The sequence below is a fragment of the Dryobates pubescens genome, chromosome 8, assembly GCF_014839835.1.
Source record: "Dryobates pubescens isolate bDryPub1 chromosome 8, bDryPub1.pri, whole genome shotgun sequence".
Taxonomy (NCBI): Eukaryota; Metazoa; Chordata; class Aves; order Piciformes; family Picidae; genus Dryobates; species Dryobates pubescens.
The window spans coordinates 13,706,917-13,733,181 of record NC_071619.1 but is presented as its reverse complement, the minus strand read 5'-3'; the positions used below and the strand labels follow the sequence as shown (position 1 = coordinate 13,733,181).

The following is a 26,265-nucleotide window of genomic DNA, read 5'->3' as shown; positions in this document are numbered from 1 at the left end:
CCTGGGCAACCTGGTGTAGTTGAGGTTGTCCCTGCTGACTGCGGGAAGGTTGGACTAGATGACCTTCCATCCTGGACAATTCTATGATTAAACTTTATAGGGGTGGTTTGGTATGTTCACAGCAGGAAGGAAAAATGGTCTTCCATGGATCAAGATTAGAAGGATTAATATTTAAGGGCATACCATAGAGAAGAAAACAATATTTTTCACCTGACCTCTTTCTCTCTCCCTCTCATCATTGTTTGATATCAGAAGACAAGAATTCATGAGAGCCATTGCTAGTGAAAAATGCACTAGAAGTTAACTGAATTTCAGAGCTGCTGATGTCAAGAAGACAAATAATGTCTGTGTCTGTTGGAATGTAAATTTAGTCACTTCATATGATTCACACTCAAAATCCAGAAAAGAACATGGCCAAGAAAATGCCATGACATATTTGGCAAACTTGACGTTTAATATAGAATTTGTTACCATGGTCAAATTTTGATCCCCCATTACACTGCTGTTATGCTGCAATAAATGATAGTCTTGTTATCAAAGATAATCAATCATAAGTTACAACTTAAAAGGGAAATTTTCTAGATTCTGAGAGCAAGATAATTTTCTGAAGTCACTTTCAATTTCAGGAATATTAGAAAGTCTTAGTTATTTTTATTCTAGGTTTTTCTCTGAGAAAGGACATAATCATTCTTAAGAGAAGCTAAATATAAGAAGTCTTTAGTCTTTATAGCTGGAGTGGTTTTAGTACCTCCATTAGGGTGTATAAACATCATGTGCCAATTTTCAATGACATCATTAATATTGTGTGCAATTCAAATTCAAGAAATAGCCTGCTTTATTGGCAACTTATTCAGTAAAAATTGCCATATCATGAATTTCTGATGGAAAGTACACAGCAGTAGATTAATTTGTGCCCATGAGTTGGTTTCTAACTTGTCAGAATTCAGATCAAGCATCTAAATGTTCATCCTGAAGTAAGCAGGGTTAACATTCTGAGCAAACAGTAAGGAGATGCCATGACCTCTGTGGTATCAGACAAGTCTGTAAAATCTCCTCACTGCAAGGCACAGGGATTATCACTGAACTGGCTGACACAAACCAAAGGAGACAGCTTTCCTGGATTTGAAAGTTTAGCAAGGTTTCCCCTTTTTGCAGTGAAAAAAGGTAACATACTTCAGTGTTATAAAGATACAAAGCTACTGCTTAGCTGGATACTACAGATTAATATTTAGGTAGTTGAGAGAAATAATGAGCCAGGGAATGACTGCAAAGAGCTGCTGCCACCTTCACAGGAGAGGGGGAGGATGCAAGAACTTTATCCCATCTTGTACATCCATGTGATTAGGATGTAGGTTGTTAGTCATCACCACATGATAAACATTTCACACAAGCAAGACCCTTGTTGTTGCTACTTTGAACACATGACTCAGACCTCTGGAAGTGTATGGATGATGTACTTGCCCATACACAAGCTCATGTAGAACAGCAGATGCAAAAACACATGTACATGCACATACACATCCATTACCAGGTAATACAGTTCAGGTGGTTCTCACCTACTATTTCTAGGTCTTTTCTGTGGAAGTCAAAATACAGTTAAGACAGTTAAAGACATATGAAATATGCAAATTGCTTTCTGAGTCTAAAACAATTCTTAATTTTTAAAGTTAAAAACAGTAAGAGAATTAAATTGAAGCCATTGGTATTGACTGTAGGCTGAGTGTGCTGCTGAAAATTCATTTAATTTGCCTGAGTTATGATAATTGCAAATTCTCTATGTTCATTTTTAATAGCTATAGTACGAAGTCTAGTACTCTGAATACGGAGAAGGATGTACAATCCATTCCTAAACGGCTATTCCAGCTACATACCCAAATTTTTGTAAAGCACTGTATGAAGTACTTTTCCTAGAAGCACCACAACTTTAGTAAGAACCTTTTAAAAACCTTCTCAAAGAATGCTACATAATCAGCAAGATGAAACTCAGCAGTGACATCACCTATTATACACTTTACAGCTGATTCTGCAACTTTGCCTATGCACATCATTATTTGTTTATGACATATACAGATTATTAAGACTCTCAGTAATCTTCAGTTTGCCATGCAAACTGAAGTTACCTTGCAAGACGTTAACTGAATGAAAGAGGATGGAAGAACTTAGGAGACACATTTGTACCTAACCCTAAGATAAAAACCAGTCTCTTTAATACCAATCTCTGGCCCATCTGGCAGCTCAATTATTTTTTATTTCAATGTTTAGAATGCAATTCCATTCAGCAGTTATTAAAATTAGACTAGTCCACTTCCCCACCCCCCATCTTACTGGACAGGAATGATGTTAGCAGAACATCTTTCAGAAATATTTTCTGCTTGGTCTGTACTCCTGTCTAATCCATATGTGCACAGAACATCACATAAAAAATGCATGCACGTATCAGGTATTCAAAACTAATACTAAATGTCCCTCAGCTTGGGCTGATGAGAAGGTTTGTACATTGCAAGTAATAGCTGAATCTTGCATGCCCCTTTGTCTTTGCTGGGAAAATCTGACTTCAGATGAGTCAGAAGCCAAACTCTGCAAGGTTTAACAAATGTCCACAGAGGATGAACAGATAGAATAATTTATTTCTATTAAGAATACCAGAGAGTATATTTTACAGGAAGTAATTTCATTATCTGTTGAAGTGCTAGGGTTCAGTATTTCAATACACAAAATTCAGTGATGCATTAATCTGATCCACCTCATTAGCATCCAGGCACATTTAATGAAAAATGGCAGAGCTGTTATGGTAGGTTCCAGTCATCAAAGTCACAGGCCCTGAGAGTTTAACTCTTTTAATTAATAAAGAATATAACATCTCTAGTATATATAATACAAAAAAAAAGGTGTATAATATATAATATAATGCATCATATATGATTAATCTATAAAAAGATGTAATTTTCAAAATCCTACTGTTATGAAGAACAAGTACCAGTAAAATTACACTGCAAAAATATTTCAACTTTGATCACTGTATCCAGAACAGAGAAAATAATAGAAAACCATAATTTTACATAACAGAATCCACCTTGCCACAGCTCAAGAAAAACTAGGAGGAAAAGATCAAATGAATATGCAAATAGCAGGCAGAGAAACTGAGGCAACTAGATTTTGGTTTTTTTTTCAGTGTATCAGCTACTATTTAGAGTGGATCAGTCTCCTTGGAAAAAATGTGGTGAGAGAATGTTTACAATTTCTTGTTAAATTCCATGACACAGGTTTATGCGTTGATTCTTTTTGGCACTGGTCCCTACTTACTGACTCATTCCTTATGTCTCTTATAGCAAGCGTATATACAGGGAATACAAAAACACTCATATGTGAACTGTTGACCCAGTCTATCATATACATCCATCACCAGAAATGACCAAAGGAGAAAACCAAAGTATTACAGTTCTTGACAAAAGTATTCATGTACTTGTGTCCAATAAACCCGGAACACAAATAAAAATACTTCTATTGACAGGGATTACTGACAAACTACCTCTTGTTTAAAAGTGTCTTGCACACTGCATTATATGCTTCCTACCACTGATCACAGAAACTAGTTAACTCAATCATCATTTAAACAAATCTTATTTCATTTAGCTATCTACTGGTATCAAATGGAGAGAAATCCAGACCTGGACAAGCTGTGATTTTATCTTTTATGTACTTGAGGCACAATATGCATAAAGGCTGTCATCAGCTTATAAATACAAGAATACTGTCTAGTTAAAACATTTCTTACACTGAGATATAACAATTTTAAATAGATTTTGTAGCTATATTATGGTACAGAAAATTTTGATTTTATTAAAACCAGGATAGTTAAAGTGCCCATGAAAATGATTATTATCATTCTAAAAGAACAACAATTACTAATTACAATTTTGGTATTTCCTTGCTTAAAGCAAGTTTTAATTTTCCATATACTATGCCCCATTTTCTACATGAAAGGCAATTGATCTTTACTACATTGAATCAAGTACTAACCATTATGAAATCATATTAGACATTTCAGTGCCTGTGTCTCTAGGACATGTGGTGCTCTGAGTTAGAAAAGGAACTGATTTCACTCAGCTATTAAACAATTATATTCATGCTCTCTTAAAGCTAAAAGGAGGTTTATAAATTCTGCTACTAAACTTAAAATATATATACTGTTAATTTTTAAAGAGAACTTCAATATGACTGGTACAACAATTCTAATGAGAGTAATCTCTGCTGTAACCTGATTGCCTATTGTTTTCCAACTCAAACAAGATCTGAATTTCAAGAACATACACTATGCTAAATCTGTGTAACCTGTAACAATTTTCTACCTTAATAGGCACACTGCAGCATTTTAAAATTGGCAGTTATTTCTTTTGCCATGAGCTGAGTGATACTCTTTTCTGTGAAGAATGGTATAGTAAATCATTGACTACCAAGTCAGGCACCCTCAGTCAAAGTATATCCTCTTGCTTACACCAAACACAGCTAATATGGCTTTTCTCTTCAGTACACAAATTTTATGTTAACTTTAACCAATTTTATGCCTTTTTCAATATAACCTGCTTTTTGGCAGAAAACTAATCATGTCAATAAAGATTTCACTCAGTAGAATCAGACAGCAACTTCCTAAAGACCTTTAACAAGTTTTGACAGCCTCACAGTCATCTGCAAATGCTACTATATAAACATTTTGTGTTCAAAATAAAATCAGCTAAGTCTGTTAAAACGAGTACACGAACGTGCATGTTACACAGCAAAGCCACAACAAGTAGAACTTGCATTTCTTGCCCTTCACTATAAAGATGAGGCATCAACTGTAAATTGACCATTCAAGTTTTTCCATGACCTGTATGTAAAGAGAGGAACCTCCGCGAGACAGTTCATCCTGTCCTCATACAAACATTCAAGATAGATGGTAGGAACTGTTCTTTGGAAGTTCCTCTTTCTCAGCCTTCCTCCACTAGAAAACTTGAGCTAATATCTAACTTTTTCATGGCTACAGTCAAAAACAATGAATCCATCTTACATTCCTTTGATTGGAAATCTTAGTTTGTGGTAAGTTGTTTGCTTTGTTCCAGTGGTGTTTTGGGCTTGCTTTTTAAAAATGTAGATACACTATTTTGGCTTGAAGTTTCAGCATCTCACAGGCATCTGGTTAAAATTCTTACTGCATTACAACTGCCATATGTAACCTGTCTCACTTAGAGACACGTTAGACTTCTCCATGTAGAGAGCTGACAGGGAGTCCAGACTTTCAATAGCTCCTGCAATAGCATTAGATCGCCGATGTTGAATGAGGAAGGTTACTAGGCAATCAGTATGGAGTGAGCAAGATTTACAAGCAGAATTGATAAGGGTAAAGACAGAGCCCTAATCACATAGTTTCTGATTATTAAATAATGCCTTAACCCTGATGCAAGTCAGTTTTTATTTTCTGTAAGAACTCAACAGATGTATTTGAATTGCTCCTGTTCAGATCAAGGTGATCTGAACCTATCCAATCCCAGTTCTGCATATTTAATTCCCCTGCACAGAGTTAGCTATTAGCATAGAATAAATATTCAGATTTTTAGATACACTTAAGTGACTCAATTCTTTATGGATCCTATTTATAGTCTGTAAAAAATAAAGAATACAGAAATAAAAAGGAGACTTTAAATTTCATGGGTTAGGAATACATTTAAGGAAAACAAAAAGAAGTATAGGTAATATTCCATACCTGAGTAGTGGTTGCTTTGGATAAGAAGGTTGATCACTGTTTTGGCATGACTGAGGTTTTTTTGTGACTTGCTTATAAATATTCCTGGCAGTTACTCCAATCCATAGCATAGTAGAGAGTGTAGAATAATGTAATACTATGCCAACCTAAAAAAAAAAGAGTAAACAGTTAAACATGTCAGTAAAAGAATCAGTAAAATAAGAGTTTTAAAAGTATCTTATGGCAGAATTGTATAAGCAAACATTTTTTTTTAACTGAATTTGTAAATGCATCAATTTTGATCCTTCTTTCTGGTTATTTCTAACCAGGGAAAACACTTTTAAAAAACAGATGGAATCTGTTATTTAATCTATCATAAACAATATCTGTGATAGCAGATGGTATGTTGTGAAATCAAGACTGTAAAGACATTTGTTTTCTAAAAACCTGATTAGTGACAACTTTCTGCACCTAGATTTAAAGTGACACAAAACTTTGTGTTGCAAGCTTTCTTAGTTTATCACGACAATGCAATTTAAAAACTAATGAGAGGCCAGCATTTGTGCTTGCTATTATGCTACTCTATTACTTCATTTTTTCGGGAATATCCTGCTGTAGCTCTCTCTCAGCTCCACATAACCAAGGCTGACTTCTCGTAATGGGATCAGTGCTATTTGCCTAAAACCAGACTACTTTCAGACATATTTCAAGGAAGTTATACACTTGGCCCTACAGTTTTTAAAATTAAATGACAGATCCTGGCATCCTTCCTTGAAAGCAAATACAAACTCCTCACCAGTGTTATTATCATCCTGTCTCCAAGAAACTGGTGTGTTTATCATTGAAAGTAAAATAAAGTACAAACACCTCTAAAATATTAACATCTTTGTTACGTTAGTAATTGTTATTCATTACTATGGAAACAGTAATTGGAATTTTATCCAATCTCCAGTGCTTTATTACATCAGCTAAGTCTCCATCTGATTATATAAAATGAGGTTACCTTTGAAGCAATAATCTGACATTTTGCAGTGACAAGTAAAATATTGCTATAATTGGAAAGCACATAAATGTTTAAGGAATACAGAGAATTGCTGAATAAAGCTAACGCATCTATTATAATGATTTATTTGAACCAGTGCTCATTTTTGCCCAACTTAAAACAAAATAATTGATGGGCAAAGAAAGTAAGTCAATGAATTTTGTTTTTATTTAGTAATATAGCACAAAGCTTGAAGATAGCAGCGAATATCAGCAACAGAACACCCTTTGTAATTTTCCCTGGGACTTGTCTGACACATTAGACAAGGGAGCATAAAGCCTTTGTAGCTGTTGTTGCTTGAGGTAAAAGAAGTGGAAATAAGAGAATGAGACAACTTTGTACCATCAGCTGGCAGACGCTGCCAGTTCAGTGGCTAGTGCTGTCTGGACTTAGTTCATATGCGGCTTGCAGCATTTCTGTAGGGAAGCAGTGAATATGACTATGAGCTGGGGGTAGGGAGGGCAGGGAGTGCAGAAGTAAAGCAGAAGGGAGAAAAGGGGGAGGAGAAAGGGGGAGAAAAAGGAGGTGGGAACCATGAGACACAACTGCAAAAAAATCTAGAGCTTTGGTTCATAACTTCTTTTGCATTTTGACATAGCACTGCTACTATATATTCTGTAGTTTTTCTACACAAGCATGCCAAGGAGTCCATAAGAATATGAACAGCAGGTATGTGAGAAGGCACTTACATGTGAAATTCTGACAACATATATAGCCATATATGCAGAAATGATCAGCCACCAGAGTAAAATTCCTAAATATAGTACATTGAAACAATTTTAGTGAACTTTCAAGGAGGCAAATGAACTGAAAATATAATCAGTATGCCACACCTTCATCAGATTACTTTTCTTCACAGTGTGCTCACATTTCAGCACCTTAGTTCTTCCTGATACATGGACAAATTGAACACAGACAAAAGACAGAAGTGTTATCATCTTCTGTACTAGCTCTTTAATAATATGCCTCTTTCTCTCAAAAAAACAACACCCAGCAAAACAAAATCATTTGCATTTCTTGCTTAAAGGAAAAGAGGATATATGCTGATGACACAGGAACTCCTCATGACTGACAGATTTGAAGGACAATGGCGACAATTTGGAGATGAGACATATACTGCATAACAAAAACAAGGAATTTGGAAGGGTGCACTGAACTGTTATACTAAATTCCAATGGAAACCATACCCTTACTTCTGTGTGGTAATGACTTTGTTTCTCACTTGCCATCACAAAGCATGCTTTCTGGACTAGAATTTTCCCTCTTATTAATCCATTAATAATAATTAGTAAAGAAATGCTTGTCACACCTCATCTTGAAAATTCAATGTTTCAATGGGCTTTGCCCTCTGCTTTCCTTCTCCGTATCTCCACAGTGATATCAGTCATGCCACAGAGATGTATTTTCCTCACTGCTGCACTTAGGAGCTGTGGCTGCATGTTTTTTTTGTCCCCTTCAGTGGGCCCATCTCTTTCTAACTCTCCTAAGGTGAGAAGACATCTGAATCCTATGCTAGAAATACGCAGGATAACAACTCACGACTTAGGAGGAGAAAACAAGGCTCAACAGAATGGGGAGCAGCACAAAGATATATCTATTCAGCAAACTCTCCCTTTGTTAGCAAAATTAAACCTCAGGTTTATGCACTAAAGATTCATGGCATAAATTTATCTGTGTAGATCTTATTACTGGATATGTGCTTCTGTAAAACCTAAGAGGCCAATAAACACATACAAACTAATTACTCAAGTGTTAACTTAAAACTGTTTTCCCTACAAGTAGAACTTAGGTATTTCATTTAAAGTTGTGTGGGAAGGTCAAGTCTTCCACGCAGAACAGAGGATTATGGTTGAATATATTAAAGTTCGACCTTATTTGTAAGGTGTTCCACTGACAGGCTGAAAACAACTGTCAGGACATACACATTGAAGATAGATTGGCACCTAAACCTATTTAATGGACACAGTTATATGGTGAAAATTCTCTCTCTCTCATTTTTTTTTTTTTTGACTCATTTTTCTATGTCCTGTGTTCTTAAACCTCTTATGTTCAGGAATAAGCTCCAACCTACTGAATAAAAGACTATGCTTTTCTATAGTAAGATGCTGTTGTCTGTATGTGCTCCTTCAATAAATTCCAGTACCTTAGAGGTAACTGAAGTTCCACACCATGCAGTTACCATGGTAATGGTCAGAACACACAATTATACAAAACAATTTGGAACAAGAAGCTCTCTTGATCAGCTTCAACTTGCACACAAAGGTCTTTGTTTCTCCTAGTATTTAATTTAATTTCTCTGTTTCCAGTTGTAATCATATTTCAGATAAGACTGTCCTTCTTCAGCCAGTTCTATTTAAATGAGGATATGGATATGCACTGACATTCTGATTAAACAACTAATCCTGCACACTGAAAGTGATTCTTTTCTGTGAGATGAAGGGATTCAGGAATTTCTCTGCAGTCTATAACAGCACTGGATGTGAATATTTCATGATCTTAAAACCTTTAGCCTTAAAATAACCTCATGTTTCCTTTACAGACAGAACATTTAGAGCAAGACGTTGAGACCTACAAATCAGGTACCCGAGACCACGCATACCTAATTGCATAGCGTGGAAAGTTTTTAGCTGTCATAGGTTGCTCCAAGTAGTTTTCAGCCAGCTAAAGTCCTGCTTGTCCATATGACTCTTGTCTCAACAGTGCTGAAAAATGCAGCACCTTTCCAACCAAAGACCACTCAAGAGTTCTTACATAGCATTCTTTGCTTCAGACACCCTAACTGGCAAACTTGATTACAGTACATTAATTACACACCCATTCTTTCAAAAAAATATATAGCTAGAGGAGAAAGAACTGCTCTTTTTCTTCTCTTTCTGTAATACTTTTCTGCCTACCATTGCTACCTGGGATGTAGTGCACAGCTCTTAGGATCTCCTTAGTTTAACTGGATTCAAACACAAATTTTGGACTTCCAGAGGGTAGTACTCTAGCCTCTAGGCTACTGTCTAGTATGCAACGGGCTTTACCTTTCTTGCTGAAGGAATTCACAAGCAGTTTCACATATGAAACTTGTCAGGGAGAAGGAAGATCTGAGCCTTGCCAGAATGTACATGGAGGCTTATCTTCAATAAAACATATAGGTGGTACTTGGCGTGTGATCAAAATGATCATGCCACTCAGTGACCAGCCACTAGGATGAAAAAAAATATGATTCTGCCTAACTCCCTGACTTTTGTGACTCATGAATCTTGTGCCCCTAAGCATATTCTTCATGCTTTAACATGTTGAACTGATCATTTAATCACCTAGCATTCATAGCCTCATGGCTATTATATCCTATTGGATGCAGAGGCCATGAGACTGAAGTCTTTCAGATGGAGGGCACAGATTCAATGCCTCCCACATGGGGAATGATCCAGCTACAGTTATGTCTCCTGCCTCACTCCTTACATGAATGGTACAATCCCCGTACTGGCCTTGGAAGAAAGGTAATTTGAGACCCTAATTCTGGGAAACAGAAGGAGCTGACTACATCATCTACTGGCTGGCTCAAACACCTTTCTGGCTAGCATACTGGCTCTGAATAATCCTATTCTGCCTTTCCTAACAGTTTTTGCCTTGCATGAAAGACCATAAACTAAAGACTGGATTCTACATCAACAGCAAGCATTCAGTGATGCTGTGATCAGATTCAGGGGTAATCTAAACAGTCTGTAGATATAATTCACACAGGGAATCTGTGAGGAAGCAATCAACTCTTCCAGACCATCACTCTAACACCATTTTTCTTTATAAATCATGAAGACTGCATAGGACACATGCAAGTGAGACTGTCCATACAAATCCTCTTTGAAACAGGTCTGCAGGTTTAAGAGAGATTTAGATTTTCAGATTTCACCTAAAAATAAGTATCTCACCATCTTTCAAAACACTTTTTTTGGTGTAATTACTTCGCCTTCAAGGGGATATGAAGGTTATTCCAGCTATCTGTCACAGAAAATGGGTCCTTTTCCACAGCATTAATTCCTGCTGCTAAAAATTAAGCTGGGACACCTCGTTTAGAGGGAGAAAGTGATACAAATGATGTTATTCTAGAACCACTCTTTTATGTTTAATTACAAAAGATAAAAATTCACTCAGTCTATTATTTCACTTGAGCAAGGATGCTGCAGTGAAACGTGTGTGAAAGTTTTAGGGATAATTTCAATAAGAAAGGTGGAGGTTCACTAACTCTAACACCACATTTCTGTTAGGACAGAAATTGCTCACGCTTGGAATCTTCCTAGGAAACAAAAAGTGCAAATTACATTGCTGCAGGGTGAAGCTGTGTTTTGAACTGTAGCAGACAGAAAGGTACACATGGAGTATAACTAATATCTTAGCACTGCTTGAAACACTCATTTTCTAACAAATATTTTTTCTAAACCTTGAGATCATATTTTTTCCAGAAATAAATTTCCAGATTTTTTCTAGAAGGAAAAAAAAAGGGGGGGGGGGGAGGGGAACGGAAAGAGAGAGAGAAGACTTAGACTTGATGGACCCATGAGCCCAAAACAGCTATAGAAAGAAACCTTTCATTAGACTGAGTGATTTAAAGAATTGCTATATTCCATACACAGGAGAAAAAGGATGCTCTTCACCCCACCACAACTTATGCAAGCCATAGGAAATGTTCAAATATGTGAACTTCTTGGGAAACCACTTGCAGTCTGACTTTCCTACTTCCTAGCTTTAGCACTCTTGAATGTTAATTCAGAGTAATCCTCTCAGGGTTATCACAGGAAGAGACCAGCAGTGAGACTAACAGAATTTTGAAAAACTTCACTGTCAGTAGGCAAGAAAGAGTCTGTGGTGCGGTGCAATGTTCTGGGAGTGAACATTTTCTTACTGGTTATCATTTTGCTTTAGGTTCTTTGGAGCATCAGCTCTACCTAGTCCCATAATACAATTTCTACTAGGAACCAGAGGACTGTGTGTCTTGTGTGTCCTGTCTCTTTCCTATATTTTAACTGGTGATGATGCTGTGTGTTGATATAACACAGTGTCAGGTAAATAACTAACTTTATGGAACTCATTAGAAGGCATAGGTGAATGGATTAATTCCATTTTTTTGTAAGTGTGCATGTTTCTTGGCATCTCCAGATCTATCCCTATACCACAGCAAGAAACAGCTGTCACTGATAATGCATTTTATGAAGATATCCCTGTAGCTTATGTATTACTCATAACAGATTATTAATAACTCATTTATCTCAATCAATTTTTCATTATCACTGTTAATACTGCATTGTTATCACGCAAACTGCAAAGTAAATATCCAGACAATAATTGCAACAACAGATGGTCATTTGTGATTGTGTAATTATATGGCCATGGCTGCCCTACAAACTAATCTGTTACCCTCACTTGCAAAATGCAGATAAAGACGATGGTAAGTGATATTTGAATTTGTCAGAACTCACAAATTAATTATGGCATGATACAAGAGATATTATAAGATATTTATCTCAGAATAATCTAGTGGTCAGCTGTGTCATTTAAGTGAATACCATGCAATATACATAGGTAGACTTTGAACACAGAATATTAAAGATGCTTGTAAATCTACAAATGCTATTGATGGTCATGCATGCGCATATGCAAAAGGCTTCCAAAGCATCTCTCTGAAAATTAGAGTGATAACTCTTCCACTAATCATGCAAGTTTTGCAATGACTCTGCTGTTGACTGGTGACTTCTGCTGTTTACACCCATTCAAGCCAATCATAAGAACCTGATTAACAACAGGGAATATCTGGGAGAATGTTGGCATAATAGTGCTTTGGTACAGGTGAATACCAACAGAGAAGAAGAAATATTTAAGACAAACTGCAACCAGCCCTCTTCAGGCATCACAGAAGATGACTGAAATTACTCTCTATACATGCTGCACAGACTCAGTCTCAACATTCACAACAGCTAAAGCCATGCCCTCTCTGTGCTTCTCATGGCACTATATTCCCTGAAAGGATAAAGCAAGAGATGTGAAATAGCCCAGCAGTGTAAAAAGAGGTCCATAAATCACAAGTGTATTTGCCTATTTTGTCTCCTTAGCTTGAGTTGTAATTAAAAGACATAATCACACCCTAAACAATAAGCTGCTCAATTGCATATTTAGGCCCTTAGGCCAGGGCCACCCTAAGGCAAATGGTATACATATCACAAAAGTGCAGCAGTAACTTTAGTTCTACACATTCAATCCAAAGATCAGAAGAGAGAAATATTTGGGAATGACAGGTTTCAACTGTCCTGTAGAACAGAGAAACATGATTTTCAGGGATTTTTTTTTTAAATTAAAAAATAAGGAAATCTGAGCTGTAGAGAAGATAAATGTATTGGTCAGCCTCTCACAGAAACTCAGGTGTCAACCAAACATTGAACACTCCCAATCCTGACCTTTAAAAGACATGCTTACAATGATGACTTTTTATGAACTTAAGAGCCAGGAATAATACCTTAAAAGAAAGAGAACTATCAATATTATGTTAAAAGATGCAGTTTCAGGCTTTCATTCTATTAGTAAGAATTACTAAGGCAGATACTTACAGCTTGACATATAATTGGATATTTAATGCGATTGATTCCACCAGCAAAAACAGCAAATGTAAGAGCAGTATGGAAACAAAAGTTGAGAAGCATATGCCATCCTTTTCTACTTATTCGGATTGTGCTGTTGAAAAATCACATTTTAAAATTAAAACCCAATGTATCTGTTATGAAAATTAGAATTTGGAAAAACTGCTTAATATGATAGAATGGAATGCTCTGATTTTTAAATGCACACTTAGCAATCTATCTATAGGACAGAGTTTGAGTTACACAGCGCTGATATCAATGGTAAAAAGGTAAAATCCACGGTAAAAACTGTAGCCTACTGACAAGCGTCTGCTGACTTCAAGTTTCCTCCATCAAGTCAAGCATTTAAAGTAGACTAATAAATGCAGTAGGTTTATTGCAATGCTTCTGACATACAGAACTTTAACAAGGCATCTCTGAAGGATTAAATGCAACCTGGAGATCAGAAGTCATTGCACTAAGTAATATTTAGCAGCTTCTACAGTACAACACATTCCTACTCTTTTAAATTGCTTATGGTCTTTAACAGAAGTATGTAGTTAAAATGGCATTCATATAAATCTTTCATATAAAGGAAGACAAATTTTCTAAAGTCAAGAAGATTTATAAGTAGAAGAAAATTTCTTTTATTCAATTATAGTTACCAGTCTTTCAATCCAAACTTGGTCTTAGAAGGCAATACCCCCAGTACAGCTGTCCAAAGTGCTGCCTGCCTGGAATCTGCCATAAAGCAACTTGATAGTGCTCATGGTTTTATATTCAATTGTCAAATTAGAAATCTCAAGAAGGGTGTGTAGACCATTTAGTCATAAATCTAAGGAAAGACAGAGCTTGGGAACAGCTTAAGAAAGGCTGACATATCTGCGAATCTGTGATAACCTTTTCTTATTTCTCTGGTGTGAACCATACTGTTGTTATCACTACCCAACAGTAACTCAGATAGTTTTAATTCAACTTTCAGTGAGGGTCAGAAAAACTGAAGAACCTCAGCACAATGCTGACCATGTAACAGAAGTTTTTAAAAACTGAATTCTTACCTGTGATGGACAATGTAGGTGATAATGGAAGCAAACAGGCACAACAACATAACTGCAGTACACGCATATACCACAGGGTGCAGAAACTCCCCTGGGTACTGGGGGAAAGACAACACTGTCTTAAAATCCTATGGAGAAAACAAAATGATTTAACATTGTTAGGAGGCATGTGTGAAACACTGAGGCTTCATTTCAATATATCCTGCCATTTCTAGCTGTTCCCTTTCATGAGCAGGAAAATAAGATGATGAACTTTTTATGTAGATACAGTTCATGAATTTACAATAACATCAGACTGCTCTTCCCTCATCTACATACATTTTGCAAGACAGAAATTAACCTTTTTGTAAAATCAGACATATCCTAATTAAAAAAAAAAAAAGGGTCTGAAAAAATACACAGAATATTGCATTTGCCAAGTATGAGCAGTATCTGTTCCTTCCAATAACATGAACTTTCTGTGTGTATTTTACTAGGATATTAAGTACGAAATATCAAATTAGCATAAAGGTCTCTAAATGGCATATACATGGCTATAAAAGAATCACTCCATGAAACAAAAGCCATGAGAATACACTCAAATTATTAACTGCCTTACTCCTATATTCAAATACAATTTCCAGCTGATACACCTCCTCTGACCCAGTGACCTTCACTCTCAGTTGCAAATACTCTATTACCTATATCAAATCAAAACCAGCTTGATAGCTGTGTTAACAGTACAGTAAAGATCCGTGCACGTGTTTTGGACCTGCTAGTACCTACTGACATGATTCTTCATGAGAATCAGAAATCAGTTTAGGAAGGATGTTGACTTGCTGGAGCGTGTCCAGAGAAGGGCAACAAAGTTGGTGAGGGGTTTGGAACACAAGCCCTATGCGGAGAGACTGAGGGAGCTGGGGTTGCTTAGCCTGGAGAAGAGGAGACTCAGGGGTGACCTTATTGCTGTCTACAACTACCTGAAGGGAGGTTGTAGACAGGTGGAGGTTGGCCTCTTCTCCCAGCCAACCAGCACCAGAACAAGAGGACACAGTCTCAAGCTGCACCAGGGGAGGTTTAGGCTGGAGGTTAGGAGGAAGTTTTACACAGAGAGAGTGATTGCCCATTGGAATGGGCTGCCTGAGGAGGTGGTGGAGTCACCATCACTGGAGGTGTTTAGTAGGAGACTTGATAGGGTGCTTGGTTGCATGGTTTAGTTGATTAGGTGGTGTTGGATGATAGGTTGGACACGATGATCTTGAAGGTCTCTTCCAACCTGGCCTGGCCTGGCCTGGCCTGGCCTATTCTATTCTATTCTAAAACCTGTAAATATCTTTGTAGAATCAACCATATAATTTTTTTCTTTTAAATTACTTGATCTCACAGCTAAACCTGCAGGTATGATGGATGCAAAAGCCAAAGGAGTCCATTACAATAAATAGTATTCCTTCAGACTATTTGTATTAAACCAAACATTAGACATTCACTGTAATACATTAGACCACATCTGTTTGTGGCACTGTATTTCTGCAAAGAAGTACTCTAAATTAGACACACAAACTGTCATCCAAGAGCAAACAAAATGTCACTGTTTCCATGTGCAGTGGTATTACCTGCACACACACAAATGGATATACATCCCAGCACAGAAAAAGCTACAGCCTGAAGTACCTAATATGACAACCTAGCAAATTTCAACACTGAAAATACTGGTGCACATTTAAAATATTTTGTTCTTAGTTGTCAGTTTTAAATTACCCTTGGAAGGAGATTCAATACATTATTTTCCTGAAGTGATATCTCCCCTTTGGAGACTGGGACTGTAATGCTAATACATTTTTCTAATCGCATTTGCATGCAGAGAGCTGATTTCCAGAACCATTATTTATGTATATGAACTTGTCCATGTACAAGCAGCTAATGTTCATGAGTATATGCAATTATTAAATCAGGGGGAAATGCACTATTCTGTTTACCTTCCAGAAAAGTCCTTACAAGTAACAGATGCCCCTGTAGTAATAATTTTTCTTCATACTAGCTTTAAAGTTCCTAAAATTGATTGTACGTGTTTCTCCAGATGCATATTAATGTCAGTGCTAAAACAGAGCAGCTTGCAATATGTACAACAATGACCATCAAAATGAACAAATTATGTATGAACAAGATGGCAAAATATATGTCCACTTCTTAAGCTTGCATGTGTACTTCAGTTAAATCTGCTCAGTCACCACTTGCCCTACACGTCTTCTCTCAGCCCTATCCAGTTTACCAAGACTCAGAGGTGGAGTCAGTTATCACAGAGGCAGCCTTATGAAGTCTCCTTAAATCTCTTGCTACTCTTCCCTCAACCACAAGTGGAATAGCAGGAAAAATAACTCTTTAATGTGATAGCTTCTAATGTGATAGTCTTTATGCCTTTGAGGCCATCTCTCTGTTTTTTTAAACTCACAAATTTCAAATATTTAAAGGTCTCCACTCAAACACCCATTTTCTGACTATCATTTCTCCCATGTTTTTACTTGCATCATTTCACAGGATCACAGGATGTTAGGGGTTGGAGATCATCAAGTTCAACCCCCTTGCCAGAGCAGGACCATAGAATCTAGTGCAGGATGCACAGGAATGCATCCAGATGGATCTTGATAGTCTCCAAAGAAGGAGACTCCACAACCTCTCTGGGGAGCCTGTTCCAGTGCTCTGTGACCCTTACAGTAAAGAAGTTCTTCCTCATGGTAAGGTGGAACTTCCTGTGCTGTAGTTTCCATCCACTGCCCCTTGTCCTATCACAGGGTACAAGTGAGAAGTGGCTGTCCCTTCCTTCTAGACACCCAGCCCTTGTGTATTTATAGACATGTATTAAATCCTCTCTCAGTCTTCTCCAGACTAAAAAGTCCATTTCCCCATTAATTCTATTACAAGTTGAATTTCTTGAGGTAGACTACAAAAATATTCAGTTCAATTTTGACTCATATTATTAGAGAAATAATTTAAATAAAGAGCAGCTTAAATAGACATACATTGCTGAAAGCCATAAAATATTTACTTGTAGCTCTTACTGATAATCATATATTGGTATACTAAATAGTATGTGTTGCCATCATTTTATGTACACACTTGCTTCATTTCTGTGCATCAAGAAAACTGTTAATGCAACTAATAAATGCAGTTATTTAACGAAATAAAGTATCTCGAATATGTCTTTAAAAATAACAAAGAGAAAAACAACTTTGAGAAGTTAAAAAGTTGTGGAAAAAGGTAGCAACACATGAAAGCAATTTTATTTGAGATAGCATCATTCAGTGCACTAAAGAACTAGCTTTAAATAATGTAAACGCAAGGATCAGCCAATCACTATGTTTGAACATGAGTATGAAAGCAAATACAATATGTCCTACAGGAATACAGTGATTGTGCCTGGAGAAGAATCAAGAACAATCAGCATCTTAGAGCTAATTCCATTTTAAAATACTTTTTTTCTTTTTTTTTTTTTTTTTTTAATTATCTCTTTTCTAATCATGTGCTGTAAATAAGTGGTAGAACTTCTGAGTATCATAATTCACTATTGTCAGTGTAGAAAATCCTTTTAAAGAGTTTCATATATTGAAAACTGATTTTATTATAGATATATAATAAATTTATCTTGTCTGCTTTTTGATGATAATTAAACCTTATTGATCTGTCAATCTCCCCTGAGTAATCCTCTGGGAGAGACAACATGCAGAAAACAAAGGGGGTTTAATTCTCTACACAAAGCAGCATAATTGCATGTTACATTTTAAAAAGGTGAGTTTGATTTTATTTCCTAGAGGGGATTCAAACAATTATGATATTGAAAAATGGCATAAATTATTTACATGAAAGTGACTACACACAAGACTTTGACCATTACTAACTGCTGCCAACAACTACAATGCCAATGAAATGTTGTCTAATGAGAATCTATCAGTTATTCACCTTTATAAGGTGTGAAACCAGCTTCTTTCAGTTGTAAATTCCACCACAGTACATAAGGCACAACAGAAATTAGCGATGGAAATTAGTGACAGAAAATACTTTTTATCAGCTATTGCATCCCACAATCAGAGCTACAAAAAACATCAGAGTGCAAATGGGACTGTTTCATTTTCACCTGAGACTTCACTCCAAAAACTGACTGAAACATTGATCAGTTCAAACTCAATAGGAAAGAATAAAGAGGTATAGAGAAACTATATACCAAAGGGAGCCCTGAGACATCTAAGACCGGTAGGGCAGACATCCTGGTTGGAGTCTGTTATAGACCACCCAACCAGGAGGATGATGTCGACGAAGCATTCTATAGACAGCTTAAGGCTGTCTCAAGATCTCCTGACCTTGTCCTTATGGGCGACTTCAACCTGCCTGACATCTGCTGGGATCTCAACACAGCAGAGAGGAGGCAGTCTAGGAGGTTCTTAGACTGCATGGAGGACAGCTTCTTATCCCAGGTGCTGCGTGAGCCTACCAGGGGCAAGGCTATGCTTGACCTCCTCTTCACCAACAGGGAAGGGCTGGTGGGTGATGTGGTGGTCGGAGGCTGTTTAGGGGCCAGTGACCATGAAATAATAGAATTTTCAGTATTCAGTCAAGCTAAGAGGGCCAGCAAGAAGACCTCCACTCTGGACTTCCGGAGGGCGGACTTCAGGTTGCTCAAGGAAATAATTCAGAGGGTTCCTTGGGAGAAAGCCCTTAAAAATAAAGGGGTCCAGGAGGGCTGGACCTGCTTCAAGAAAGAGCTGATGAAGGCTCAGGAGCAGGCTGTGCCAATGTGCCGGAAGAGGAGCCGCCGGGGCAGACGGCCAGCCTGGCTGTGTAATGAACTTTTAATTGAACTAAGGGAAAAAAAGAGGGTGTATAATCTTTGGAAGAAAGGTGAGGCAACCCATGGAATGTTTAAAGAGGTTGCTAGGGCATGTAGGAGGAAAATTAGGGAGGCAAAAGCATATTTGGAACTTAAACTGGCCTCTGATGTGAAGGACAACAAAAAGTCCTTCTATAAATATATTAATAGCAAGAGGAAGGGCAGGGACAACCTCCACTCCTTGGTTGACATGGAAGGAAATGTTGTAACACAGGATGAGGAAAAGGCAGAGGTACTTAACACCTTCTTTACCTCAGTTTTTACTAGCTGGAAAGAACGTCTACCAGACAGCTGGCCTGCAGAACTGGCAGAGGGAGCCAGGGAGCTGCATGGTTTCCCTGTGTTCCATGAGCAAGTGATAGGAGCTCTCCTCAGCAGCTTGGACCCCCACAAGTCCATGGGACCAGATGGGATCCATCCTAAGGTGCTGAGAGAGCTGGCAGATGAGCTGGCCAAGCCACTCTCCATTATTTTTCATCAGTCCTGGCTCACTGGAGAGATCCCAGCTGACTGGAAGCTGGCCAACGTGGTACCCATCCACAAGAAGGGCCGGTTGGATGAGCCAGGTAATTACAGGCCTGTCAGCCTGACCTCAGTGCCAGGAAAGATTATGGAGCAGGTCATCCTGAGTGCAATCACGCAACACTTAGAGGATGGCCAAGGGATCAGGCCCAGCCAGCATGGGTTTAGGAAGGGCAGGTCCTGCCTGACCAACCTGATCTCCTTCTATGATCAGGTGACCCGCCTGGTGGATGTGGGGAGGCCTGTGGATGTAGTCTACCTGGACCTCAGCAAGGCCTTTGACACCGTTCCCCACAGCAAACTCCTGGCCAAGCTGTCAGCCCATGGCTTGGATGGGAGCACACTGAGATGGGTTAGGAACTGGCTGGAGGGCCGAGCCCAGAGAGTGGTAGTGAATGGTGCCACATCCAGCTGGCAGCCAGTCACCAGTGGTGTGCCCCAGGGATCAGTACTGGGCCCCTTGCTCTTTAACATCTTTATTGATGATCTGGACGAGGGCATCGAGTCCATCATCAGTAAATTTGCTGATGACACCAAGCTGGGCGCAGGAGTTGATCTGCTGGAGGGTAGAGAGGCTCTGCAGAGGGACCTCGACAGGCTGGGCAGATGGGCAGAGTCCAACGGCATGAGATTTAACACATCCAAGTGCCGGGTTCTGCACATTGGCCACAGCAACCCCATGCAGAGCTACAGGCTGGGGTCAGAGTGGCTGGAGAGCAGTCAGGCTGAGAGGGACCTGGGGGTGCTGGTCGACGGTAGACTGAACATGAGCCTGCAGTGTGCCCAGGCAGCTAAGAGGGCCAATGGCATCCTGGCCTGCATCAGGAACAGTGTGGCCAGCAGGAGCAGGGAGGTCATTCTGCCCCTGTACACTGCACTGGTTAGGCCGCACCTCGAGTACTGTGTCCAGTTCTGGGCCCCTCAGTTTAGGAAGGATGTTGACTTGCTGGAACGAGTCCAGAGAAGAGCAACAAAGTTGGTGAGGGGTTTGGAACATAAGCCCTATGAGGAGAGGCTGAGGGAGCTGGGGTTGCTTAGCCTGGAGAAGAGGAGACTGAGGGGTGACCTTATTACTCTCTACAACTACCTGAAGGGAGGTTGTAGACAGACGGATGTTGGTCTCTTCTCCCAGGCAAGCAGTACCAGAACAAGAGGACACAGTCTCAGGCTGCGCCAGGGGAGATACAGGCTGGATGTTAGAAAAAAGTTCTATACAGAAAGAGTGATTGCACATTGGAATGGGCTGCCTGGGGAGGTGGTGGAGTCACCATCACTGGAGGTTTTTAGGAGAAGACTTGACGGGGTACTTGGTGCTGTGGGTTAGTTGCTTGGGCGGAGTTGGATTGGTTGATGGGTTGGACGCGATGATCTTGAAGGTCTCTTCCAACCTGGTTTATTCTATGTATTCTATGTATTCTATGTATTCTAATCACAGATGCTGAGAAAGCCGAGGCAATGATCATACAGTGAACTAATACTACATATCTGGTCCTTTGACAAAATTACAGGTGCCCACAACAATCTAGTTTGTATTGCAAATGTTCACAACCCATTTTCTTATATTGGCAAATTAAACATTTATTTTTAATATACTGCCTGTAATGGTATGATGCTGGGAAGTATAGCCTAAATGGTTTCTGCATTTAAAGCAATACACCTGAAATTGTGTTCCCTGAGAAAGCAATATCCAGGCACCACAGAGATTTGGATGACCATGAGTGCATTTGAAAAATCAGTTATGATAAGCTTTATGTTTCTATTTGTATTTAGATACCTTCTACTTAAATCTGAAAAATTAGGTGCCTAATATTAGGATGTTGAGGAGCATCACAATATGGAAATTATCCACAGAGCTGGGTCTCTATGGAAAGCTGAAAACGCTACAACATATACTGAGTGGAGCAGTTGATGTGCTGGAGAAAAGTACCACTATTTGACAAGGCTTCAGGCTGGAGGAAGGGGTTACAGCAACCTCATAAAGTTCAACAAAGAGAAATAAAGTTTCCTTTCTCTGGGACAGAGTAACCCTGAGAGCAGCCTGGAGGAAAAAAAAAAAAAAAAAGCTTTGCAAAAGGATCAGAGTGTCCTGGTGAACAATAAATTGAAATCAAGGCAGTGGTGAGCCCTTGTGGAACATAAGGTGAACCACACATGGGGCTGTTATTTGTAAGAATGGTCAAAGCAGGCTGAGGGAAGTGATTACTCACTTTCATTCACCACATGTGAGACCAAATCTCAACTAGTGTGCCCAGTTTGGGGCACTTCAGTAACAGACACTGATGGATAGGAAGGAACCCAGTAGAAGCCACCAAGACAGTATGAGAGCTCAAGACCTAGATTCTTTAACTTACATCTCCTATCTCCCAAGAGTTGACCCATTTTACTGAGCTCTTATATAGCATAGACCACTTTACTCTCTGGTGGAAGTTGCACCACGAAGAATGCAAGACCCATTAAGCAGGGAGAAAGCAAGAGCAAATGGAAAAGAAAGAGCTTGAGCCAGAAGCTTGATTTGTTGTAAAGTCAGTGCATTTTGATGGAGACAAGCCTGGATTTTTGTTCCCAGTACCAAGCCAGTTTATGCATTTTACAGAGCAAATAATACATACTATTAAGTGTAATTTAATAAAAAGTAGTTACAATCAAAGGAGAAAGGAATAAAAGCTGGATCTTGCTCTTATGAGTACTCTAATTCTAAGGCTCCATGCAAAAGATTGGCACATTCAGGAATATTCTGAAATACATTCTGGGAAGTTGGACTCAGTGTTGGCTGTATGAGCTAAGCATTCTCTTTTAGGTGAGCAGTACTTGCCATCTAAGGACTTACGTGAAGAGTATGTTACTCCTTGCCAGGCCTCTGAATGACAGAAGAGCTAAAAAGTCTCTCTCTTCACACTGGGAAGAATATACACACATGCAGAGTAATCTTTATCCAGGGAATTTTGCAATTTCCACTACACTGAATGATAATGTCACAGATAGCAAGTAAACTTTCTGGACTACTTGCATAGTCTTTGGTGCTTAAATTCTGCTAAGGTCTATTCTGTAGGTATAAAAGTAGGTGTTTAAAACAAACAAACAAACAAAAGTTCATTCCCGAACCTCTCTTCATAAGCAGTCTGATTTTTCAAAGTAATGAACCATGTTTCTACATCCTCTTACGAGAAAACTCTGTGTTCTCTATGAGGAAAATGTCAAATACTGCAATTATGTCAACCTTCTAAATGACATCTCTGTAATACTTCCCTGACTCATGGCTTAATATCTCAAAAGGCTTAGACAAGCTGTTTAATTGGGACAAGATCTGAAACGTGGAAGTTTAGAACATTGTTCTCAGAATTCAATTTCATGAATAGGTCTAAGAAATTCTGCAATTGTCTCCAATCACACTGAAAATATTGAAAACGTAGCTTTTGTTGTATTGTGATACTACCAATTTGGAAAGACTTATAAGATTCAAGCAATGATTATAAAACAGCAGAAAAATCCTGTAACTCTCAGCATGATCTACACCTAGTATCTTGCCTTTCCTCAAGTTTCCAAGATTTGCTTCCAGAATACTTTTAAATTTGCTATGTTTTTGTAAGCTCACTCTCTTCAGTCCTGATTACCTCAAGTAGCCATCCACTGAATGTATGCTACTTTAGCAAATAATGACTCCTTACACTCACAAAGAAAAAAAAAATTCCAACAAAACCTCCACCTGTGTTGTTTAGAATAATGAGACCCTTTGTGACAAAACAGGAAAGGAGTTGTACATGATTTTAGATTCGTTTAACTTACATTCAGGATTACAATTAAAAATGCTAACAATGTTTATTAATCCATTTTATGTTAATTGAGGAAATAATATACTTAGGTTTATGAATTTTACTAGTGTTTGTTTGGCAGATTTGAGGAAATTACTATTGACAAAGCAGTCTGAGGAAGGAAAGGAAATACTGTGTATAATTATAGTAATATTCATCACTATTGAATTGCTTTTCTCTTCTAAGAGAAATTAAAGGAAGACCAAAGGACAACATATGCCAAAACATATCTAGTAAATGTTGAAATTCAGTGTTGCAATTGAATATTTTTATGATCTGCTGAATAGTTTGTATTTGGATACACTATGGCTACAGCTCTACTAGACTTGGTCATAACATAACCAGATATTGTCCTGACAAATCAAAATATTGACACACAGCTCTGTAAGAGTACAAATATTTATAATTAAATATACCAAAACTTCAGAATATGTAAGTTCATAATTTTACTGTAAGATAGATAATCATACTGCAGAGGCTCATAATTCAAGACTCTAGAGGGGTTTGGTCACCTCCCTTACAAACTAGAGTGTGACTGTCTCTCTTCATCCTACAGATAACAGAAGAAAAGACAAAATAGATGACTGGTCTAAAGACACAAGTATATGAAGAGAAAGGCAAGAACATAACTCAGGAGTTTAGTTCACAGTATTTTACTCTCACCCCTAGGACATACTATTCAAAAGTTGATCAGAAAAAGATGCTGTATTATGTCTGACACTGCTATTTTACTTCCAACCACCAATGCAATCCAGAGCAGAGTGAAAGCGTGAGAGTATGTGGAAGAGCTTGTACCTCCTTTCCAACCCAACCTCCAAACTGTGCTCTCTCTCTCTCCTTGACATCACTTGAACAACTGTCACAGAGAGAAATCAAATGGCTCTACATGAATCCTCTCACTTGAAGTGTGCTCATGCTTATTAATTATCAATCATAGTTGATAAATCCTTGATTGCTGCATTTCTAAAAAAGGACTCCATGAAATCTTTATTTTAACCCTTTTATGGTACATAGGCAGAAACAACTTTTACAAAAGCAGTTCAGGGAACTTTGTCCCACTCTTTAAAAATATGACAAATCAGAATATGTGATATACTAGCTATAAAACGGACATTTGGATTAACCGAGGCTTCTATTTCATCTCGTTCCACAATAGGATATGTATTATTCTGATGGTAACGAAAACCTTCAGCACTTGGCTTTATTGCTGCTCTTCAGTTTACAGACGCTACTTCAGTTTTCTTCTAGTAGCCCCAAATGTAATAACCAATTGCGAATTTTTACGGTTTAAAAGATCAGACAATGATACATTAATAGCATGTATCATGATATGGTAGCTGATTTTTATTGGCTCTATACCATATGCCAACTATTTTGAATTTGCTGTCAGTTTGTTAGAATTTGAAAATAGATCAGGCACTCAGGTGTGAATTAAGAAGATACATACAGGCACTTTACGTTGCTTATGCTATAAATTAATATCTAAGCAGACCAATGAAATATCTTTAATTTCTGATATGAGAATTGAACTGCCCACAAAAGCAGAGTCTCTAATAAAATATTCCCTCACTTTATGCCACAAAACACTAAGAAATAAGACTTGAATGAAAATGTATTTTGCTAAACAAAGCTACAAAAGTTTCTAATAACTGTTTACAAAGACAGCTGTTGAAACATGTATTTGTGTTCATGTGTTTATATATATATTAAAATGGCTTAAGGTCAAGCACTTTTTTTCAGTGACTGCAAAACATGAGCTAAAACTCATATGACATTGTTTGCTGCCATGTTAATTGCAAAGCAAGGGTCTATCTTGCACAGATGTACACAGGAAGAAAAAGCGGTTACCACGGAAAAAGACAAGAACTAAACCAGAACTTCATACCAGATGTGAAAGCTGCATTAAAAGGTGCCTCAGTGGCCTGGATGGATGTAGAAAAACCAATCTGCTACAACTTTCCAGAGATAAATGTGCATTCAGATTTACAAACAAACAATTAATTGCAGCCCTTGTGTCAGCATACAAATTTTGCAAACCAAATGAAACTATGGAATTGGCTGATCGCAAGCAACTAGTTAGCATTTAGTAACTACTCAAAGTTTGAGAAGAACAGGCTGAACCCAAGCAGCTGAAGGAGGAAGCCATTTTGGGTGTGGCACCTGCAAAGTCAACAGGTGCTTTCTTTAATGAATTTAGAAAATCACCCTCAAAGCAAAATTATGTTTCACATTGTGGGAAACAAGCAGCTGAGGGGAAAAAAAAGGAACGGTAGAAAGCTGTAGAAAATGAGGTATCTTTCGTGTCATTAAATCTTAGGAACGGCTCTTAAATTCTGAACAATTCTGGAATGGGTGAATAACTCTCAGGGAAATCAGTTCTTATGAAGTGGACGATAATATCTGCATTTAACTCGTGGGTGCCACAGCCTTGTTCTATGATTGGCTGCCATCTGGGCTCCATCTGACAGCAGCAGATTGGTATTCTCTGCACACGTCCTTGCAATTCCTGTCGCCTCTGTTTGCTGTCCCTTACACATACACACAATACATTATTTACTCAACTATAAACATTTCTGTAATGTACACAAGCAGCTTCTACAGTGCAGTTGTCCACCAGCATTCAGGATCAACCAGGTATTAACAGCACACATCTGGCTAATCTTT

The 26,265-nt window shown here is 38.1% G+C and overlaps 1 protein-coding gene across 3 annotated transcripts in view; it reads right to left on the bottom strand.

Annotated features, from left to right (window-relative positions):
- Positions 1-26,265, bottom strand: part of ADGRA1 (adhesion G protein-coupled receptor A1) — a 255,796-nt gene that overhangs the window by 23,044 nt on the left and 206,487 nt on the right. For all 3 annotated transcript variants that reach the window (XM_054163535.1, XM_054163533.1, XM_054163534.1), the window contains 3 exons: positions 14,413-14,540; positions 13,346-13,469; positions 5,741-5,886 (listed from right to left, as the gene is read on the bottom strand). In XM_054163535.1, the coding sequence (XP_054019510.1) occupies positions 5,741-5,886; positions 13,346-13,469; positions 14,413-14,540 (398 nt within the window). The remainder of the gene's footprint in view (positions 1-5,740; positions 5,887-13,345; positions 13,470-14,412; positions 14,541-26,265) is intronic.